Source organism: Maniola hyperantus, chromosome 19, assembly GCF_902806685.2.
Source record: "Maniola hyperantus chromosome 19, iAphHyp1.2, whole genome shotgun sequence".
Classification (NCBI taxonomy): domain Eukaryota; kingdom Metazoa; phylum Arthropoda; class Insecta; order Lepidoptera; family Nymphalidae; genus Maniola; species Maniola hyperantus.
Window position 1 is genome coordinate 3,659,113 of NC_048554.1, and position 23,158 is coordinate 3,682,270.

The following is a 23,158-nucleotide window of genomic DNA, read 5'->3' on the forward strand; positions in this document are numbered from 1 at the left end:
CTGAAGCCTCTAAAAGGCCTGTAATGTAAATCAGGGTTTCATAAGGGTATTAATTGATAATGATTGATGATAGGATCCCTTTATTCCTCTGTGCAACTGTTTACCCGCGCGTCCAATGCCTTTCTTTGACCTTGAAGCTCGTAATGGTCTGTAATTTAGGTCAAGCTCACAATGGCACCGATTCTAAGCACAACCTAATTTTAGAGTATTCGCACCCTCTTCCTCCTCATATTGTAATATGAAAAGGACAGAAGCAGTTTGACATTTCTAAATTTAATTTTTAGATGTGATTTTAGCACGCACTCGCGAACCTACTGTTTAAATTTGTATTGTGCACTAAAATTTAGAGTCTTTAAATGTGATAGTCATGTTCCGTTCCTTTTTTAGCATTAGTAAAAAGAAAGGGATGCAGATACTCTAAATTTAGTTTAGACAGAGACTAGAGAATCGGGGCCAATATATCCCTTAATTGTGCTATCGTTTACAAAGACACCTCTATAAATATTAAAGTATCAAGCGATACCTATACTCGTATTACTCTGCGGCGCAAGAAGATAGCGGAATTTAGGTCAACGGTATTCTTTCTCAAACCCTGCTCTCGTTTCGATATTAGGGCTCGTAATAGGGGTTATAATTTCGTTTAAGATTACACTCTTTAATTAAGTGTCTAATAACTTTAATAATTAAAGTCCCAACAATTCCATACTCCATATTTCCATACTAATATTATAAATACGAAAGTGTGTTTGTCTACTAGCTTTTCACAGTTCATCAGTTAAGCCGATTTTGACGAAAGGCACAAAGATAGCTTGCAGCCAGGGAACGACATAAGGCTACTTTTTGATCCGGAAAATCCAAGTTGCCACGGGATTTGTAAAAAAAAAACCTAAATCCACACCGAACAAGTCGCGGGCTTCATCTTTATGATACAGAGATTACTTTCATTTTATAGGATACCATATAGGACTACATAGGATTACGGATATACGCTATTCTATATGCTGGAAAATCAAAACAAAATCCAGATCGAGCAAAGTCTAGGAACTAAGTCTAATCAAATTTAAAAAAATACAACTACATATTTCGGAGCGTTTTTTCTCAGATTCAGACCAAAACAACTAACTAGTCTGGACCGAATCAAGTCTAGTACATTTTTTATTGATTAACGTAATACCTAAATTGAATATTGAATAGCTTTTTCTCGACTACGTGAATTTAGAGGTTTCAAAGATCACATTGAACAAACAGTAATAAACATGATTCAATTCAATTCAATCTTTTATTTGCTTAAATGTAGGTTAACAAAGATGTTTTACATGCATGATGATACAGGACTGTAGAATCAGGATAATAAACAAACTCGTAACATAATTATTACTGTCACCCAGTTCCCACATTCCCGTTCTCACCTCATATTGATTAAAACCGTTTTGATTCTGATTAAATTACGACCTACGCAATACCAATATTAATTTGTGGAAGTGAGGCAACAATATTGAAACGTGAGCCTTTAGAATTATTATTATTACGGTACATAGAGGTTTAGGACAGGCAAAATGTGTGCGTAGTTTAAAGTAGGCAAACTATTTGAAAAATTATCTAAACGGCAAGTGTTTTTTGACATTTAATTAAAGACCCAACATTTCCATACTCTATATTAGCCATACTAATATTAGAAATACGAAAAATAAACAAAATGTTAAATCTGATCAAGTGCGTATCAGAACACCCATAAGGCTAGGTAGCCATGCTAGTTGTTAAAAACTATTATTTTTGAAACTGTAACCTTTTTCAAAACCTGTCTAAGAAACCTTATAAACCTTAAACCTTTATTCAGCTTACAAAACAAGAGAAAAAAAAATATAACCAAATGTTAAAAATTACAAAACCAATATTTATTCGAAGTGTTCTCCTGAACGTGAAAAGCGCGAGTCTATCTACCCTGAATATTTTTTTTCCAAAATTTAATTATGCCTCTATTTAGCACACAGAATATATTTATATATTTTATATATATTTTTATATATTTAGCGGCACAGAATATATAATACTACAATTTATTTTTAAAATGGATATGACAGCCAGACGGGCTGGAACGAAACTATAAGGGTCATTTTTATTACGGAATCCTAAAAACAGGCACTTCACAGTAAAGACACACACTATTAAAAGAGCGTTAACCTTTCAGCTGAAAGAAACAAGTTAAAGCGTCGGAACATGCCTAGGCAGTGGTCCGACCGCCAGCGAGAAAACGACTAACTATTGGCGATTTTCTCTCTCAAGAAATGCACAATAATGTACATTCCGTGTAAACGAAAGAGATGCATAGGTATATCAAAAGTTGCTATCTGACTGTTCACACTGCCGGCGACGACTCGCTTTACTAGTTTTGTCGCTGAGCGACTAGCTTTCAAAAATAAACTCGCTCAGCGATGCTCGCTCGCTTGAACACGTGTAACGCGCGCGGTTTGCACAGGACTGAGCGATTGTGGGCGAATGGCGCGAGTAATCGCTCGTCGCACTTGCACACTCGCTTATAGCCCGACGACAAAACTATCGAAACTACACACTCGCTTCCCGCTGATCGCCAACTCGTTTATAGTTTCTAGTTCTACTCGTTTCTCGTTCATCGTCGGCGATCGGACCACTGCCTTATTGCCTCTACGGAGCGCCAACGGGCACATAGTAACATGATAGTAGCCGCATGTGACAACTGAGCCCTTTGAGGCCGCACAGTGCGGGACGTTGCATATTGAAATATTCATGAAGATATGTCCACGCCTTCAGTTCTTTGATCTGAAAGATATACTCGTAGCATATCTTCAACATATTTTTTGCAAATGCTGAATACTTAGAATTGTTTTTTTCTTATTGATAGCCTTATCTTTCTTAGATTTTTGCTGTGCTAAGCTGCAACAGCTTTAAATAAACATAATTAGTTTGGAATCGTACGGACATAATCAGATAGAAACATTGTATTTCATTTCTGGACAATAAAACGTGAACTAAAGCCGTGCACGAGGTAGAATCAGGCGTTGCTTTGCGGAAATCCATGGTTCACAAGGATCAACAAACTTGATTGGCTATTATACGCCAAACCAGATAAACACTTCGGCACTACAGTACATTGTGCTGTAGGCGGTCGCGCCCGCCCTCCTGCTAACTACACGTGCAGCAAGCAATAACAGCCAATAAACACACCACACAGATCTTCTAAAACACACTCCACGCAAGTTTCACTTAGACACCGGAACATCTACAGGTGGATGGTGATTCTACAGCAAATACACTTTTCTTAAAAATTATATGAAACTAGCTTATACTCGCGACTTCGTCCGCGTGGACCAAACCCATATTTCACCGCCTTAGCAGTTGAATTTTCAAAAATTCTTTCTTAGCGGATGCCTACGTCATATTAGCTATCTGCCTGCCAAATTTCAGCCTAATCAGTCACTTTTTCCTTTTATACAATTAGATGTGCACAATGCACATTTCATACCTTGTAGATTGGTTGGTAGATATAAATTATGCTTTTTACGTTTCTAAAACATACACATTTGTACATATTTAAAACCCAATGGACTTAATATAAGTGCAATTTCAATAGCTGGTAGCAAATGATTTAATAATAAATTAAAACAGTCCATTTAACAAACATTTTAATAGCTCCATAGTGCGCATCAGCACAAAAGCCAAAGGTCAGCTTTCTGTGCCCAATCAATAACTCTCGACATGTAGGTAGGTAGCTCACAGTTACCTATATCACAGAAGCTTCTATTATGTGAAACGATGTGCAATTTTTTTTACTTTTCAGGGTTCCGTACCCGAAGGGACCCTATTACCACACTAGCCTCCGCTGTCCGTCCGCCAGTCTGTCTGTCAGCGGGCTGTATCTCGTGAATCGCATTAGGTAGAGAGTTAAAATTTTCACAGCGTGTATTTCTATTGCTTCTGTAACAACAAATCCTTCCTATCCATACCTACTATTCCATACTAATCTCTAAATATATAAAAGGTGACTGACTGACGTATCTATCAACGCACAGCTTAAACTACTGGACGGATCGAGCTGAAATTTGGCATGCAGATAGCTATTATGTACGTAGGCATCCGCTAAGAAAGGATTTTTAAAAATTCAACCCCTGAGGGGGTGAAATAAGGGTTTGAAATGTGTGTAGTCCACGCGGAGGAAGTCGCGAGCATAAGCTAGTCTAAATATATAAAAGGAAAATGTGACTGACTGACTGATTGACTGACTGATCTATCAACGCACAGCTCAAACCACTAGATGGATCGGGTTGAAATTTGGCATGCAGATAGCTATTATGACGTAGACATCCGCTTAGAAAGGTATTTGAAATGAAAAAATAACTGAAAATAAAAACGGGGTTAAATCTATTACGATCCAGTTCTAGAGCCATTAATTAGCGCCCTGAATATGCAACATGTGCTGTCGTGCGAGTGGCTTTTATGATAATCGTGAGCCCAGCCCTGTCCCAGCAAAAAGCGATCCTTAGGTTTAGCAATCTGCTAAGCTCCAAACTTATTCAACCGTTTAATATCGTCCGATATGTTCCACGTAGAAAAACCGGCCAAGCGCGAGTCAGGCTCGCGCACCGAGGATTCCGTACTACAGTCGTATTTTTTCAACATTTAGCACAATAATTCAAAAACTATGATGCATAAAAATAAATAAAAATCTGTTTTAGAATGCATAGGTGAAGACCTATACCCCACTTGATATAGGTAGTTATCTTACTTCGAAAAATGAAAATACTAATTATTAGTTCATTACCACAATTTATTTATTTTTGTGTGATGAAACCACAAATTTTCACGGTTTCAGATTTTTCCCCTAATGTCTGCTATAAGACCTACCTGCCTGCCAAATTTCATGATTCTAGGTCAACGGGAAGTACCCTGTAGGTTTCTTGACAGACTGACAGACAGACACACTTTCGCATTTATAATATTAGTATAGATAGATTGAGTAATGAGTAATTTCCGTTGATATTTTCGATACCTTATAATTTAAGCCAATAATCCGTTTATCATTGTGCCCCAGTTTTGATAGGTATCTGCCACCTTGTACCGCGATTCAGGTGTGCAGTTTTTATCCATACTAATATCCATATTCCATATCCATACTATCCATACTAATATAATAAATGCGAAAGTGTGTCTGTCTGTCTGTTAGCCTTTCACGACCCATCCGTTCAACCGATTTTGACAAAATTTGGTACAGAGATAGCAAGTTCCCACGGGATTTTCAAAGACCTAAATCCATGCGGAGTGAGTCGCGGGCATCATCTAGTACTAAATACACGTTACAAATCTAATATATTATAAATAGAATGATAACGAGTAGAGGTTAAAATAGTTTGGCTTCCGCATTAGCAAATTTCCTTTTTAAACTGCAGTATTAGTTAATTATTTACAATCAGGTTAGGTAAAATTTACTACCAAATACCAATTAAAAAACCGGCCAAGTGCGAGTCAGGCTCGCGCAATGAGGGTTCCGTCCTACAGTCGTATTTTTTCGACATTTTGCACGATAATTCAAAAACTATGATGCACAAAAATAAATAAAAATCTGTTTTAGAATGTACAGGTGAAGACCTTTCATATAATACCCCACTTGATATAGTCACTCACTTCGAAAGTTGAAAATACTAATTATTAGTTCATGACCACAATTTAATTTTTTTTTGTGTGATCTAACCCTAAATTCACGGTTTTCAGATTTTTCCTCAAATGTCAGCTATAAGATCTACCTACCTGCCAAATTTAATGATTCTAGGTCAACGGGAAGTACCCTGTAGGTTTCTTGACAGACAGACAGACAGACAACAAAGTGATCCTATAAGGGTTCAGTTTTTCCTTTTGAGGTACGGAACCCTAAAAATGGGAAGCACGTTATCAATTATAATACTATTACTACTATTAAACATTGTACAAAGAAAAACAAGTAGTACAAGTACCAGCACATATCAATTAGAAGGCCATAACAATCTAGTCCAAAATCAATTATTAATTTCTTATGATAATTTTTATCAGGACCAGATAAAGATAAAAGGAAAAATATTAAAAATTATACAGTTAAATAATACGTATTCAGTGGAAGTTTAAGTTAAGGCTTGAGCGCGTTCCGTGAAAATGGCGGAAGAGTGGAAGCTTGAGGGGAAAACATTTCTTATAACTGGCGGAGCTTCTGGGTTGGGTGCTGCGTATGCTGAAAACTTTCTCAAACACGGTGCACAGGTAAAACAATACTATTCTTGTTTTTTACTGAGATATAAGAATAAAAAATGAAAAGCTGACTGACTGACTGATCTATCAACGCACAGCTCAAACTACTGGACGTATCGGGTTGAAATTTGGCATGCAGAGAGCAATTAAGACGTAGACATCCGCTAAGAAAGGATTTTTGAAAATTCAAGCCCTAAGTGGGTGACATAGGGGTTTGAGATTTGTGTAGTCCACGCGGACGAAGTCGCGAGCATAAGCTAGTTATATAATATTAGCTGATGCCCGCGACTTCGTACGCGTGGAATTAGGTTTTTTAAAAATCCCGCGGGAACTCTTTGATTTTCCGGGATAAAAAGTAGCCTATGTCACTCTCCAGGTCTTTATCTATACCCATGCAAAAAATCAGGTCAATCCGTTGCACCGTTGCGACGTGATTGAAGGACAAACCAACAAACCAACAAACAAACACACTTTCGCATTTATATAAGGGTACGGATGGCTGTCTGTTTGATAATATGAGACATAAACATAGCTTTAATACAAACATTACTATAAATTGTACTAAGTAGACAATTTTTTTAGTATAATATTTTATCTTCCACAGAATGTAGCCATATTAGATATCGCCGAAAAAGTGGGAACAGAATTCGTAGAAAAACTGAATGAAACGTACAATGATAAGGCGATATTCGTAAAATGTGACGTAAGCAAAGAGGAGGAAATCAAAAATAGCTTCGATGAAGTAGTAAATGCATTCAAAAGGATAGACGTCATAATCAACAATGCAGGTGTTATGAATGACGCACCAAATGTATGGAGAGTAGCATCTGAAATCAACTGGGTAAGATGTTACTAATTTGACTAGACATACAAGAAGAAGCTGTTTTACAGTAGCCAGAAAGAAATATTGTACATCGACCTTTAGAATGAGATTTCGGGTTTGTCTCTGTCACTCATACTTATGCGACGTTTTGTCGGTCTCGACGACAGAGACAACGCTCTACAAAACCGCTCTCTTTGTAAAGGTCGATGTACATTAAGCCAGAGCAACACAGTGCAACACTGAGGCATGCCACAGGGAATGCTTGAAAAACTTAAAATGTAACAAAAATCGTCAGAATGTCCGTGTCGTAATTTTTAACTCTGTACTACGATTTTGACCTGTAGGTACTTAAAGCTTTGAATGTAACGTAATTACATAGTACCAGATATTGTCTTTATAGTCAACGTAAGGTCGAGATGGCAATCGGGGTGGAGACGCCCCATACACCCGCACAGCCTCCGCGCTAACCCAGTGCGGAATAGCGCGGCTGACGTGCGGGTGTGCGGGGTGTGCCCCCGCTTCATATCCCGATTGCTATTTCAACCAGTCGCGTACTATACTTAACTTTGACAAAACAAAACATTTCAGTAGCACGATTGATGATAGAATATGAAACAGATTTAGAAAGTATCCTTTGGTCGTTTGATCAAATGCAACAAATCAATGTTTAAATTACCACCTATTGAACCTGTAGAAACGAATATGGTCCTTTGAGATAAATCGGGGTTTACTTTTAAGGAAAATCTCTTTAAATGTGCATCATTCCGCTACCGGAGTGTGAGCTTTTTGCTGGTTCTTGTAGTGCGGGCACTTTATACCAGAGATGGATTCACTTGACGATTTAAAAGCTCTTGTAAAAGTTTATTTAAATAAAATGTCTTTTATAAATAATATCTATCCCGGCTGTACTCACGTGTCCACTGTCCAGTCGACGTTAGCCCGACTAGTTTCGAACCCATCCGGGGTCCTTTTTCAAGAGAGTCAGTTCGCGCACGCGCCGCGGCTGTGACTTATTTATAATGGAAATCACACACGGTAGTTTACACGCTAAAATAAAATTTCTTTCTATTTCTATTTTAACACTGACAGAAGGGTATGGATACGATAAATATAACTACAATCATTCAATTCATAGTCTTTCTCTTCTTTTTGTCTTAACCAAGGTAGAGCTGAGATTCAGAATTTAATTTTCGCCATTGATTTTTCAGCAAGGTACTGCCTCAATGACAATGAAAGGTCTCGATCATATGCGAACAGACCAGGGCGGATCAGGCGGCACTATTATCAACATCTCCTCAGGCGCTGGCATTGCAAAGTTCAGCATCGTTCCCATGTACTGTGGATCCAAAGCGGCTATACTACAATTTGGACGAAGCCTCGCGGTACTTATTCGGCATTGAAATTTAAACTTTTCTTTGGAAAAAAAATATCTCTCAACCTTAGGGTCTAGGCGTCCGAGGCGCGTGTCTAGTGCGCTGCGTTTTGGGCGCTTACTAAAATAATTGTATCAATGACGACAGCGCTTGATGTAATCCGTTCCACACAAATTCATCAGCGTACTCTTCCAGCGCCAATCCCTTAATCTATGACTATGACCTGCGCAAAGCACCATGGTACAACTTCAAATTGGACTACTTGTTTTGAGCACACTTTAAAAGCTCTTCTGAAGGATTATTTACAGTACATCGGCCTTTAGAATGACATTTCGGCTTTATAGAGCGTTGTCTCTGTCACTCATATGATGTTTTGCTAGGTCTCAACGAGAGACAATGCTCTACAAATCTGTTATCTCGTTCTAAAGGTCGATGTACATTAGTTTCTGCCGCGTATTGTAACTAGCTTGGGGCTAGACAAAACCCATTTTCATTTTACTCTAATTTATTAACCTTAACACATTTTTAGATACCCGCTTTCTACGCAATGACCGGAGTACGCTTACTGACCTTGGTCTTGGGAGCGACGAAAACGGCGCTGATAGACGACATTAAGTCGAAAACATTCGACGAAGTGATTACCACGCCGATGCTTCCTTACTTACAACTTGCTGAACAAAAGTAACTACTCTCTCGTATTGTGGTACCAAATAACAAAACTATATTACTGAAGGCATAACCGAATATTCTCCGTCCAAACCTACCAAATATACCAAATATAATATGTTGGGGACCCAAATTCTAGAATGGCGACTGGAAAGCGCAACTTTGGAAGACTCTCCTAGGCAGACGAACGACATCTAACGAGTCACAGGGAGCCGCTGGATTCAGGCGCCGCAAGTTTTAGACCCTTTTGAGAACATTATGGAGAACTCTCCAGCTCTGGTTTCCTCATGAAGTTTTCCTTCACAGTTGAATCAAGTGACTTTTAATTGCTTAAAGTTTTTATTTTTAGTCTGCAAACAGGGTTAGATATTGAACTGTTTTTTTTGTAAAAAAAAAAAATTTCATCCCTGATTAAAAGAATCTCTATGTTCTTTACAGTATCGACTCTGCTGTAGCAGCTGTGACCAAAATGTTCGAACAAGGCACTCCCGGTTCAATATGGCTGTCAATATGCAACCGACCGGGCCAGGATATTACTGCCACCATAGACGCAGCCTACGAAGAAATAGAGAAGCTTCTAATGCCAGAAGGAATCGAGTCATTATATGATCAAAAATAATGTAAAATCTTTTAGATATTAATATTGAATACAGTGAACAAAAGTTACTTCAATTTTACAGTGAAAAATAGATTATCCTTAAAATAAAGGGGGTAATTTTTTTTTAGTATTTTTTTTAAAGAATATTAGCCATGTTAAATGACTAATATTCCCCTTTCCTTTTTTTTAAGACAAATTATGTTATTTGCCTTTAAAAAAATCTGACGATTTCACTTTACTTATTCAGACTTTAATATTTTACTATCTTTTATATATTTAGATGAGAATACAGTTTTTTGAACTCGTATTTAGTTTACTCCTAGAATAATCCCAATAAATAATCTCATTTAAAATTACGTAAAATGGGTATTTGCCTACTTTTGATTTTGATATATATTATTACTTTATTATAAACAAGGATAAAAATAATGACGTACACTGAAAAAAATATTAAAATCCAACAAAGATTTACAAAGTTACCGGCATTTTAATTTTGGAGTGGGAGGGTCTTCTATCCCTTTCTCGCAAAACGAAAATTTGTATGAAACCGCACGAAGCTACTATGGCATTAATAGGTGTGAAATTAGTAGGTGTCAAGTAGGTGTGACGTCAAACTGCTGTATCGCTATCTCTGTCTAATCAGAAATATTTAAATGCTTATAACTTTTTTGTTATTTGATCGATTTAATTAGTTTTTTTAGTTTACGTCATTATTTTTATTCTAGTTTATAATAAAGTAATAAAAAATTGGAGTCAAATACCCAATTGCTGTGTAACTAACAATAAATACTTATCATACGATAAAAGATAACAGGCTATTTTATAAAACCACAACACATAAAGATAGCAACTTAGTTGTTAATTGTTATTTGCAAAACAAAAATATAGAAACGAAAGTAAATAATGGCAAAAGAAGGAAAAACTGAAGGTAAAAACGTTTTGATTACTGGAGGCGCCTCTGGACTAGGGGCAGCGTATGCTGAAGCATTCCTAAAATACGGAGCTGAGGTAAGGTAATAAATAGACAAGCTTATAACCGCGACTTCACCCGCGTGGACTACACAAATTTCTAACCCCTATTTTACCTCCTTAGAGCGATCACGCACTCATCCGATCCGAATCAGTAAAATACGGATATAAAAAAAAATCTACGTCATATGTCATAAGCTACCATACAAATAGTTCAATGACAACTTCGGAAAGTACTTTCACGGATTTGGATCGGATGAGTGCGTAACCGCCGTTAGGGGTTGAATTTTCAATAAAACCTTTCTTAGCGTAGGTATGTCTACGTCATAATAGCTATCTGCATGCCAATACCTACAGGGAAATACCTTGGGACCCTAACGTCCATCAGTTTTTCGAACTACTTACGTAACAACGTCTAGTTACTATACTGTTTTTCGCCAACTCTTTATTTTAACTTTATAACTTACGTATTAATATATATTTTTAGAATATAGCCATACTAGATGTTTCAGAAGTGGGTAAATTGTATGCAGACAAACTAAATGAAACCTATAAAAATAAAGTGATCTTTGTCAAATGTGATGTAAGCAAAGAAGAAGAAATCCAAAACAGCTTTCAAGAAGTGCTAGCTGCATTCAAAAGGATAGACGTTATTATTAACAACGCAGGTATCATGAATGATTCTATAGATGCATGGAGGACAGCTTCTGATGTCAATTGGGTACGTGAACTTTAAATATGTAAACTACTAAACCTTTACTGTACGTCCGTACGTCTGTTTATCAGCGGGCTGTAACTCGTAACCCGTAATAGGTAGAGATTAGAAATTTTCGCCATATGTGTATTTCTAATGCTGCTCAGAGGCGGATTAAATGTCGAGAGGGCCCGAGGCAAGTACCTCATAGGCGCCCCTCTAGCAGGCATATTAAATTTTTTACTAACTTCGAAAGAACGAGGAATCATCTCATTGCATAGCTGGTAGTTTTGAATAGAATAGAAGCGCAAACTCCCGCTAATCCAACTCTATATGATCGCGCGCGCCTCTTCGTAACCTCGCGCCTCTAGGCACTTGCCTATTTTGCCTTAGGGATAATCCGCCACTGATGCTGCTATAACATCAGATATTAAAAAAATCAAAATGGCCGCCATAAAATAAAATAAAAATTGTTGTTGCTTGTACCTACGATGATAAGGATTACGGAACCCTTCGTGTGCGAGTCTGACTTGCACTAAGCCGATTTATTTTTTCTAGTCAACAGTACCTTCAAATTATCTTTGTTGATTTTGAGAGGATACCCCCTGCTCAGTACGGAGCCGGCGATAGGTTGAGATAATGATGATGATGATGAAACAAAGACTATTCCATAATTAACAAAAAACATATAACCATACAAATACAAAATGACATATTATTCTCCAACATATACCTACTCGTACAGGTCGTACCTACACAATAAGTCTAATGCTCCAAGATAACATTGAAAACGTTACTATTTGAATAAACAAAACCTTATCATGGCCATCGGCGAAGAGTCATATAAGGGGACCTGATAAATTTAAAGATATCGATGGATTAATTCCCACAAATATTGATACAAAAATATAACTATACTAGATGATGCCCGCGACTTCGTCCGCGTGGATTTCGGTTTTTAAAAATCCCGTGGGAACTCTTTGATTTTCCGGGATAAAAAGTGGCCTATTATCCTTCCCCGGGATGCAAGCTATCGCTGTACCAAGTTTCGTCAAAATCGGTTAAACGGGCTGTGAAAGGCTAGCAGACAGACAGACAGACAGACACACTTTCGCATTTATAATATTAGTATGGATTATATAATAAACTAGACGACGCCCGCGACTGCATCTGCGCGGATTTAAGTTTCTTGAAAATCCCGCGGGAACTCTTTGATTTTTCGGGATGAAAAGTAGTTTCTAGTAGGGTTTTTAAGACGTGCCTACATAATTTTACCAAGTTTGATTGGTTGATATTCAAATGAAAACGTTACGTTTGTCTAGAGAGCGCTGGGCTGCGTGCTCGAGAAACTTCTCTAAAGTTAAATACTCTGTGGTTTCAGCAAGGTGTGGTCTCATTCACGAGGAAAGGTATAGGACATATGCGCAAAGATGAGGACAAATTAGGCGGCACCATTATCAACATATCGTCTGTTGCTGCGGTCGTTAGGATGCAGCACCTACCGGTGTACAGTGGTTCTAAAGCTGCTGTACTACACTTCAGCAGATGCATTTCGGTAAGCAAGCATCAGAGCGGTTATGCACTCATCAGATCCCAGTCCTTGAAAATACGGATATAAATCCTCGGACCGAACTCGGATATTGCTTACGCACTAATCCGATCTCTGATCCAAATCCAAGTTATTCAGGATATATCTACGTCGTACGTCCGATTTGAATCCGAGGCACATCCACACATTGTCACGGTTGACGAAGAGATATTGGATGACGGAAGTCGGATGTAGTGCGTAAGCTACAATAGAAATGGTTCTCGTGGCTTTAGTTCTAAGTACGTATTAATTATCACCTATATCATACCATCTTACAAATAAAAATTTATGACAATCAGGAAGCGTAAAATTTTACCAATTCTGAATAAATGATTTGAGTTTGAGTTTGTTCTATGACTACTGCGGATCGTATTTTTACGTACTCGGATCGGATGAGTGCGTAACCTCCCTTACGCCACCGGGCTTACGTTATCCGAGATATTGTTATCCAAGTGTGTTTTTTGGCTTCCGTACCTCGAAAGGAAAAAAGGAACCCTTCTAGTATCACTTTGCTGTCTGTCTGCCCGTCTGTCCACCTGTCCATCTGTCCGTCGTGTCTGGCAATAAAACGTATAGGGTACTTTCCGTTGACCTAGAATCATGAAATTTGGCAAGTAGGCACTAGGCAGGTCTTATAGCACAAGTAAAGGAAAAAGTGTGTTCACGAAAAAATGTATTTACTTGTCATTAACATGCAGTGTTCTATATTATTATAATAGCGTTATATCTTGTACGATGGTACGGAACACTTTATGCGCGAGTCCGACTCACATTGACCGGTTTTTTAACTGGCACAGTATGGGGTATTTAAGACAGTTTATTTTGATATGTTTTTTTCCTATTTTGCAGTCTCCTACATTCTACGACAGCACTGGAGTTCGAATACTGACGATAAGTTTTGGACCAACAGCCACAGCGCTTATGAGTAACCTTGCATCTAGGTTTTTTGATCAAAAATTCGCTAATCTGTTTTTTACTAGAAATCCTAATCCTCCTTTTCAAAGGTAAATAAATCACTACTCATAAAATACCAATATTATAAATGCGAAAGTTTGTATGTGTGTGCGTCTTTCACACAAAAACTACCGGACGGATTTGGCTGATAATGTAGATACCTTATACCTTGGCTTAACACATGGGCTAGGCATTGTTTACCCCGGCAAATCAAAGAGTTCCGAGTCACGCCGACAAAGTCGCGGGTATCATCTAGTATAATTACAAAAGTGTTCGTTTGTTGGTTTGTCCTTCAATCACGTCGCAACGGAGCAAATCGGCATGATTTTTTACATGGATATAATTAAAGACGGAGAGTGAAATAGACTACTTTATATCCTGCCTAGATAATAAATGAAAAGTACGTCTATAATTTTTTTTTAAATAAATACGGAACCCTTAAAGTAAAAATTATATTCATTTTCAGGATTGACTCTGCTGTAGAAGCTCTTCTGAAGATGTTTCGCGAAGGCAACCCGGGATCCGTGTGGATATCACAATATGATCAACCAGGGCAGGACATAACATCAATCTTGAATGAAGCCTACCAGCCACTAGAAAAACTTTTACTCCCCAGAGGTTCTTAAAGCTTCCAAATTACTACTAAATAACATAATATTGATTTCATATAAAACTAGGATATTGCTAGAAAAATATCTAAAATTAAAGCATTCGTTAGTAGAGAGCAAAGGTTATTTGGTGGAATAATTCCCAATAATTCATGGACCAAATTAGTAATTATTAAATTAAATATGTATGGCGTAGAAAGATAAATATTAAAAAAGATTTATTGGTTGATAAAATCTTTAAAATACTTTTTTAAATTAAATATTAATGTACGTCATATCTCCTAACTAATAATAATTATGTTTACAGTCCCTATAACCACATCCCCGACACTCCATACAAGCGAACTTGATTTAACTACTTATTACTATCGGAACACCAGTCTGTCCATACACGATTTGTGTGAGTGGGTAATGGTAGGGTTGAGCTGTACCCGTAGTACAAGATTTTACGTCTCACCAAACGAAACCAAATTCGAGAGTCGAAATATTTCCGCGTTACAGTAAAATGGACCTAAACAGCCTTGAATTGAAGTCAAATATTCAATGCCACTGATTTTAATTTCGCAATGTTTCCGCTTGGAGCGCTGGCTGTAGAAGTGTAGACAAACTTGAGCTTTAAAACAAGGCATTTAAGATCCAGTTTACTGTAACGCGGAAGTATTTCGACTCTCGAATTTGGTTTGGTTTGGTGAGACGTAAAATCTTGTACTACGGGTACTGAACGAAACCAATCGAGCGGAACAAGTAAAATATTCCCGATCGAGACGTGAAAAATCCATTTACGTAGGCGTGCTACGACCTATGCTACGAACGTGGAAAGCTCCGCTGCGTTTGCTACGACTTCTGTAAACTTTTTGATTACTAAGTCAAATCTACAGTACCCGTAGTACAAGATTTTACGTCACACCAAACCAAACCAAATTCGAGAGTCGAAATACTTCCGCGTTACAGTAAACTGGTTCTTAAATGCCTTGTTTTAAAGCTCAAGTTTGTCTACACTTCTACAGCCAGCGCTCCAAGCGGAAACATTGCGAAATTAAAATCAGTGGCATTGAATATTTGACTTCAATTCAAGGCTGTTTAGGTCCATTTTACTGTAACGCGGAAGTATTTCGACTCTCGAATTTGGTTTCGTTTGGTGAGACGTAAAATCTTGTACTACGGGTACAGATACACGAAAATATATTATGTCTGTCTCTTAAATGTATATTATGTACTAATTTTATAAAACAATATGTTCAAATTAATTACATTCATATATGACCAAAATGAGTTTTGTAGGTTGTTTTAAAAATAAAACGGAAAACAGTTTGAGAGAGATGTTGCATGTATGGAACTCAGTTTATTTTTGTAAATATTATGTATGTAATAGGTGAAACCACAATAAAGCACGCAAATATAAAAGAATAAATCTACTGACAGTTACTAATTTATAGCTCAAACAGTTGGTTTTAAAAACTAAAGATTTTGAATGTAGGTTTTCTTTATAACGCTTACTAAAAATAAAGTTTTTTCAGAAATTCCACCAGGGCGGGTAAGCTAGTATTTTTTAAATCATGTGTATACTAGCGTTCGGTTGCAATCAGACTTGCTGGCAAGTGATGATGCAGCCAACAGAGCGCGCTGTGATTTGAAGGTACCCCTTTTTCCGGTGGGAGGTTACGGCCATGACTAGGTTACCACCCAATAAGCTAAGCTGTGCTGCCAAGCGATTTAGTGTATCAGTATGGTATCGTGTAGAACACTAGAAACCGTTTAGGGGTATGGGTTTAATCATACGACCACTCCCCTTCTTAGTAAACCCATTTCTATCTTAGACTGCATCATCACTGCACTATTAAAAGTGGAGGGGTAAACTGATGCCGAAAGGGCGTTCCATATCTAATAAATAAAGTTATAATAAAAAATGAAACGTCCGTACGTCTGTAAAACGTGCACATCGATTGGTGCGACGGGCCGGCGCCGTTGAAAGTGCCGCGTGACGTCACACGTATCGACCGCCCGCCCACGAGCGCGCATGCGTCTGTCTAACCGTACGCTTACACTAACGACAAGTCGTTCGACAAAAAATTACTACACAAAAAACTAATTGTTATTATCTTATTATTATTTGTGCATTTCCTTTTTCACTAGTCCGTTTAAAAAGTTGCATACTGGGGCCGATTCCCTTGTACACAATCACTAAACTAAATTAACAGGTTTAAATCTAGTGCTATCCTTTTCTGCAAGCAACTTTATGGAAGGGATAGCAATAGATTTAGACGTGCCATTTTAGTTTAGTTTAGAGATTGTGTACAACGGAATTAGCCACATTATATCTATTTCTGACCTCCTTCTCTTGTCGCGATATTTGTCTGCAAGGCAAAAAGTTTCTATGCAAAAAGTCTCAAACCTACGTCAAAGCCCGAATGCCATTGGTCGCCAGCTGGCTCGCGGTAGTGGGATTGACAGTGTTACATGGATGGAGTTTGTGAAAAGCCGTCCTTACAAAGCTATCGTAGAAACAAAGGGTTGGTATGAGGTTTCTTTCGAGGCATACCTTTTGTTGAATATCTGGTTTTGTTTTGAAAAGAATTTGTAAGAGATGACTTTTAAATATTCTCAAAAATAATAAAAAATAAACATTTTAGTTTTTGTTTCCAGATTATTTACGAGCCTTTATTTCTTTTTGTTTACGTTTTAGACAGGTATCTACACGAAACTGGGACTTAAACCTAATAAAAACTTTAACTTCGATAAAAATTAGCTTTTGCCTGAACCCCCCTATCAGGATTTTTTCGGCTTGTTATCGATGTAGACATGACGCCCCTTACATTTTAATTTAATATGACACTTGGTTTGTCCAAAACCTAATTTAGCATTAAAATTTCCCCCCATTTTATGAAGTGCGTGAAAAATTATAAAGAAATATATAATCAACTAGCTGATGCCCGCGACTTCGTACGCGTGGATTTAGGTTTTTAAAAATCCCTTAAGAACTCTTTGATTTCCCGGGATAAAAAGTAGCCAATGTCACTCTCTAGGTCTTTAACTATACCCATGCAAAAAATCACGTAAATCCTGTTGCTCCGTTCCGACGTGATTGAAGGATAAACCAACAAACAAACACACTTTCGCTTTTATAATAAGGTTAGGGATTTCCTATGGATTTTATATTAGGCTTACATAAAGTGTTTGTTTATGAACTATTTAGGTCTATTCAGAAGCCTATCCTATTGTATATGAACGACTATAGATTTTGATTACACAATCGCGTGATCGAACGTTTAACCACTTAAACGCACGTTATGTTTACGCTACACGGTCTAACCTCAATAAACTATTTTTTTAATTAATAACAAGTCAGGTCTGACATAGAATAATCCCAACTGAAAGTAGACAATGTTAGTCTTTGACTATATCCACCTACCTAGAAGTGCCTCTACGACTACAAAGGTAAATAAAGTAGCTTTAATCTAGACAAACAAGTTAATACAAGAGCTATACACATGGTCATGGAGTAAACCTAATCGCATATTAGGAGACAACCCACAAGAGGCAGAGTCTACACATTCCTCGCTGCTACACTACTGTCCGTGCTACACATCCGTCCGTGCTATATATTTCGGGCTTCTAAGTGCTACGCCTATAAACATGTACGTCCATCCAGTAACTACCGTTGAAATGTGTAGCATTCATTAAAACATATACATTCTACGTTTCTACTAATCAATTAACCTAACATCTACCTACCAATTAACTACAAATAACATATGTTTATTAAAACAATCTGAGAAATCAATCTATCATAGTTAATAAAAACAAATGTGTAAACACGATTTCGAAGTCTGAAACCTCAGCCTTTGTATTAAACTAAATTGGTAGTCACAGATTAAGATCAAAGGTTATAACCTAACAAATAAAAAGTCATTCCATAATTGAGATTCCAGAAATGGAGTCTAACCGTCTAACCTCAATAAAGGAAGCGGAAATGCGGGTGGTTTAAGACAACAACCGACTGCTGCGAACATTGCGTCCGTGACTCCCGTGCACAGCGTGCGTGAGGAAACTTTTAAGACAATTTCTATAAAAAGTGTCAGTCGTTCGCCCAACAGGCACAATTGGAATCTACAATCTACACTAATGTTATAAAGAGTTAATAGGGGGTAATGTCCGGTACTAATAAACAGATTCTGAAAATTCTTTCATTGATTCATTTCATTTCGAAATCGCAAAGTCGCAGCAAAAAGCTAAATAAAACAAAAAATATATTAAAGTCGATATTGTTAATTCATTGATCTTTTATAGGCTTCATTTTGTAAATATCAACTGCAAATTATATAAAATTAAAAATTTATTTAGTATTTGAAGAAATCAAAGAGATTATCTGAAGTTTATTAATAACTTTTATAATAATGCGCATTGTATCAATTGCAGTCCGGTGATCCAGAACTCCCGATTGTACCCTAGCGTCTCCACACACAGCGTGCGCGGCAATCAGTTCACAGCCTCATTCCTATGCCAAAGCCCAATGTCTTTGATTCGACCTCCGATATTATACCGATCGTACATTTCTTTGAAGGTTAATTCGGATCGTTTGTGCGGAAACTAATGGGAAGAGATAGGGATCTTGTCCTTTCAAGGTAAATTGTCTGTAGCTTCATACGATTATAAAACGAATCGAATCACGTTTCTTTATAAACTAGGGGGAATTAAACTACAAATTCTGTACCAGAGCTAACGGTATGCTTACCTGGTAATAAAGTGTGATCTTTAGCTGGAACACGCTAAGAGTTGCTCAAAACCCACTTATACGGATACGGTTGTAGTATCTAGGTAAGTATAGGGTGTCAAAGGAATTTAATAATATGGACAAATGCCGACAAATGATAAAAATGATAAACTTTCAATGACACATCCATACTAATATTATAAATGCGAAAGTGTGTCTGCCTGTCTGTCCGTCTGTCTGCTAGCCTTTCACGGCCCAACCGTTCAACCGATTTTGACGAAATTTGGTACGGAGGATAGCTTGCATCCCTGGAAAGGACGGCTACGTTTATCTCAGAAAATCAAAGAGTTCCCACGGGATTTTCAAAAATCTAAATCCACGCGAACGAAGTCGCGGGCATCATCTAGTAATGCATAAATGAGAACGCACTCGCCACATTTAATCTATTGACTGTCATATCAAAAGTACTTTACTAACTTAAGTTACTACAGAACTAACCAACTTTGCCATTCAATGATACTTTGCCCAAAAAGCAATTTATAAGCAAATTCGCTTTGTAATTTTTTTTTATAAATTAACATTTAAACCAAAATTTGTTCCATTTTGATGGCGGGCAAATTAATCCGGACTTGTAGCCAACATTGCCTACATCGATTTTTCATCCAAATATAACTTTTAAAAACACGTGAAAAATGCCATGACTATAATTTAAGGCTATCTTAGCCAGGTTTCAAAATTTTGATTGTAGTATTTATACTATAGGTAGGTGAAAATAATTTTAAATAGAAACATTTCCCTGAAATGTGACAACCCTCAAGATTTAAAACTGATTGAGGGGAAGATTTCAAAGCGAATTTGCTTATAAATTGCTCTTTGGGCCAAGTATCATTAAATGGCAAAGTTGGCTAGTTTGACGATAACTATACCATTTAGGACGTAGGATTTAGGAAGGTGGAATAAGCCCTTTTTCTAGGACTAAGAAAATCGTAATTTTGACATGATAGTTGACACATAAAGCAAAAATGGCAAAGTGCGTTCTCAAAATGTATGCACTATACTTATAAAATAGGTTCTCGAATGACGAACTCGCACGGACCGACAAAACGACCGACCTGGGCAAAAAATCTGAAGTAAACTCCAATTTTCTTGACATCAGATCAGATAATATGGAAAACGCCGTAAAGACGTTAACAGAAAATAGGTAAGTAGGAACGTGTATCGAATAAGGTCTCGACTCTCGAGGGAGAGCTACGTTGCCGCAATTTATAGACGTTTTCTTGCAATTTGTGACTCCTTAGTTCGTCCCTCGGTTTGTTTACGATGCAGTTCGATGAAAAGACGGACGGAGATGGATATACGAGGAGCGGTCGCTGGGAGTAAATGAACGACCGATATTTCTTACTCTTTTCTTACAATTAAATAACTACTAGCTGATGCCCGTGACTTCATCCGCGTGGAATTAGGTTTTTTTAAATCCCTTGAGAACTCTTTGATTTTCCGGGATAAAAAGCCTATGTCACTCTCCAGGTCTTTATCTATACCCATGCAAAATCACGTCAATCCGTTGCACCGTTGCGACGTGATTGAAGGATAAACCAACAAACAAACACACTTTCGCATTTATAATATGGGTAGTGATGAGGTAGGGCACTGGTTGAGGGAGAGTGACAGTTGAAGTATTCTGTGATTCAACTTCGCTGTCACTCTACCGCAACCCGAACTCTACCCCACGAGCCGTCTCAGTCAAGTGGCGCACATTACCTGGCACTGCCACAGTTATTGCTGCTCATGCAGCAGTGCAGTTCATAAACATGTTAAATACTGGACGACAGGGTATAGGTATTAGGTACTGCTCTTACCTGTAACCCACGAAACGAAAGATTGTCTGAACGGACAGCGCGGCCGCTGCATAATACGCCTCCGCTATCAACCCTTACTTCATAGTTCATACCACCAAATAAATCGATATATCTCATGTATTCTTCTTCTTCTCAATCGTTCACTCTTGACAGAGTGGACGTGGCTATGAATTCTTCACAAGCTGCTCGTGCGATCTCCCTCCAGCGACTTCTGTTGGTGGAATTATGTGCACACACGGAGACAGGCGTGTTTGTTGCAGAGCGGATTAAGTCAGATAAGACATGTGCCCTCCACGTATATCTATCTCCTGTATATCTATCTCCTAATGAAACGAACATTATGAGATCAGCAGTACGAAAAAAATGTATGAAGTAATCAATGTACGGTCCCAAGATTAATGTAGCTTAGTTCATATTTATTCAATCAAAAAAGCGACCGTGTGGAATGGAATATAAACAAGGCGCTTGTATAGAAATCCCTCTGAAATAACATCGCACAAAATTCATATGTTACTGTCATATAAATGATCATTCAGCTAATCCCCTTATCCCTGAGCATTTCATACGTATTCCCTTGTCCTATTCATGTTTAATGGCGATAGAGCTGTTACACGTGAAAAAGGATCTTTTTAACCCTGTATATACTAGATGAATGCCCGTGACGTGAAGATTCTTTTTTTTTAATCCCGTGGGAAGTCTTTGATTTTCCGGAATAAAAAGTAGCCTATCTCTGTTTCTACTATTAGAAGTTGCCTATTCACTTTTCTTTTGAAGGTCCCACAACACTTTTCCGAAATGAGAAGATCCGCAGGAGAACCAAAGTCTCTGACATAGTCCAAACTATTAGCAAGCTGAAGTGGCAGTGAGCAGGTCATGCCTGTCTTAGAGGCGATGGCCGTTGCAGCCGGAGAGTCCTTGAGTGGAGACCGCGTTCAAGCAAGCGTAGTGTGGGACGCCCTCCAGCACGATGGACCGATATAAAGAGGCTGGCGGGAAGTGGCTGGACGAGGAAGGCTGAGGACCAGGTGTGGTGGCGCTTTTTAGGGAAGGCCTATGTCTAACCGTGGACTTCCGAAGATGATGATGATGATGATGATGATGACGACACTTTTACAAAGGCCCACAGAAATACAGTACTCTTACAAAGGACCTCTTAAAGCTTATTATGCTAGAAAGGGTTCAAAAATAGGCTAGCTCGAGGTAGCGGTGGTAATTTCCCGTACAGAGTTGCGTGTTTTTGCCAAGGGGTTGGAAGGCAGTAGTTTAACATCGATTTCTCGAGTGCGACCCGCCGGCGCCCGAAAACTGAAACTTGCAAACAAATATATTTTGATTTTTCTTTGTTTTTAAGTAGCTACTAGCTAGCGAGATAGGCAATTTTGAAAAAGTGCTTTATTAAAGCTGAAAGTTCGTAGTATGGTTTTTCTACGTTGAGTGATTGAGTGGCCAACCAATTACAAAAATGTTTTCAAAATCATTCGAAATTCAATTCGAAAACATAGTTTTTTTATGACTTAAAATGGTTAACATCCATTGAGTTTTTAGGGTTCCGTACCTCAAAAGGAAAAACGGAACCCTTATAGGATCACTTTGTTGTCTGTCTATCTGTCTGTCCGTCTGTTCGTCGTCGTGGCTGTCAAGAAAACCTATAGGGTACTTCCCGTTGACCTAGAGTCATGAAATTGGGTGAATAGGTAGGTCTTATAGCACAAGTAAAGGAATAAATCCGAAAATAGTGAATTTGTGATTACATCACAGAAAAAAAATTAAAATGTGTTCATGAACAAATATTACCTATTTTCAATTTCAAAGTAAGATAACTATACCAAGTGGGGTATCATAATATGAAAGGGCTTTACCTGTGCATTCTAAAACAGATTTTTATTTATTTTTATTCATAATAGTTTGATTTATCGAGTACCTACTCGGTGCGCGAGTTTGACTCGCACTGGGCCGGTTTTTTGTCTTTGTCATTTGTAACAGAGAGAGCCCTGTACTAAATTCTCTCCGTGGACAGAGTATAGACCGAATCAGATACAGAGAATCTTTTGTTTCAAACAGTGCGG

General features: G+C 37.9%; 3 protein-coding genes across 14 annotated transcripts in view; 2 read left to right on the forward strand and 1 right to left on the reverse strand.

Annotated features, from left to right (window-relative positions):
• Window positions 1–23,158, reverse strand: part of unc-104 (kinesin family member unc-104) — a 120,413-nt gene that overhangs the window by 74,317 nt on the left and 22,938 nt on the right. The gene's annotated exons all lie outside the window — the stretch shown is intronic.
• Window positions 5,962–9,730, forward strand: LOC117991458 (15-hydroxyprostaglandin dehydrogenase [NAD(+)]-like). The gene is made up of 5 exons (XM_034979056.2): window positions 5,962–6,261; window positions 6,854–7,090; window positions 8,281–8,454; window positions 8,975–9,126; window positions 9,550–9,730. The coding sequence occupies exons 1-5, from the start codon at window positions 6,157–6,159 to the stop codon at window positions 9,728–9,730; spliced, it is 849 nt and encodes a 282-aa protein (XP_034834947.1). The 5' UTR covers window positions 5,962–6,156.
• Window positions 10,613–21,958, forward strand: LOC117991459 (15-hydroxyprostaglandin dehydrogenase [NAD(+)]-like). Its single transcript, XM_034979057.2, has 6 exons — window positions 10,613–10,717; window positions 11,166–11,399; window positions 12,754–12,927; window positions 13,810–13,964; window positions 14,381–14,532; window positions 21,867–21,958. Exons 1-6 carry the CDS (start codon window positions 10,613–10,615, stop codon window positions 21,956–21,958), a joined length of 912 nt encoding a protein of 303 aa, XP_034834948.2.

What these genes read in the sequence shown, in the direction of transcription:
- LOC117991458 (XM_034979056.2), top strand. Translation starts at nt 6,157, where the DNA reads ATGGCGGAAGAGTGGAAGCTTGAGGGGAAAACATTTCTTATAACTGGC. An exon ending in TTCTCAAACACGGTGCACAG is followed by an intron (nt 6,262 to 6,853) that starts GTAAAACAATAC and finishes TATCTTCCACAG; the next exon opens with AATGTAGCCATATTAGATAT. An exon ending in TAGCATCTGAAATCAACTGG is followed by an intron (nt 7,091 to 8,280) that starts GTAAGATGTTAC and finishes TTGATTTTTCAG; the next exon opens with CAAGGTACTGCCTCAATGAC.
- LOC117991459 (XM_034979057.2), top strand. Translation starts at nt 10,613, where the DNA reads ATGGCAAAAGAAGGAAAAACTGAAGGTAAAAACGTTTTGATTACTGGA. An exon ending in TCCTAAAATACGGAGCTGAG is followed by an intron (nt 10,718 to 11,165) that starts GTAAGGTAATAA and finishes ATATATTTTTAG; the next exon opens with AATATAGCCATACTAGATGT. An exon ending in AAAACTTTTACTCCCCAGAG is followed by an intron (nt 14,533 to 21,866) that starts GTTCTTAAAGCT and finishes TTTCTTTTGAAG; the next exon opens with GTCCCACAACACTTTTCCGA.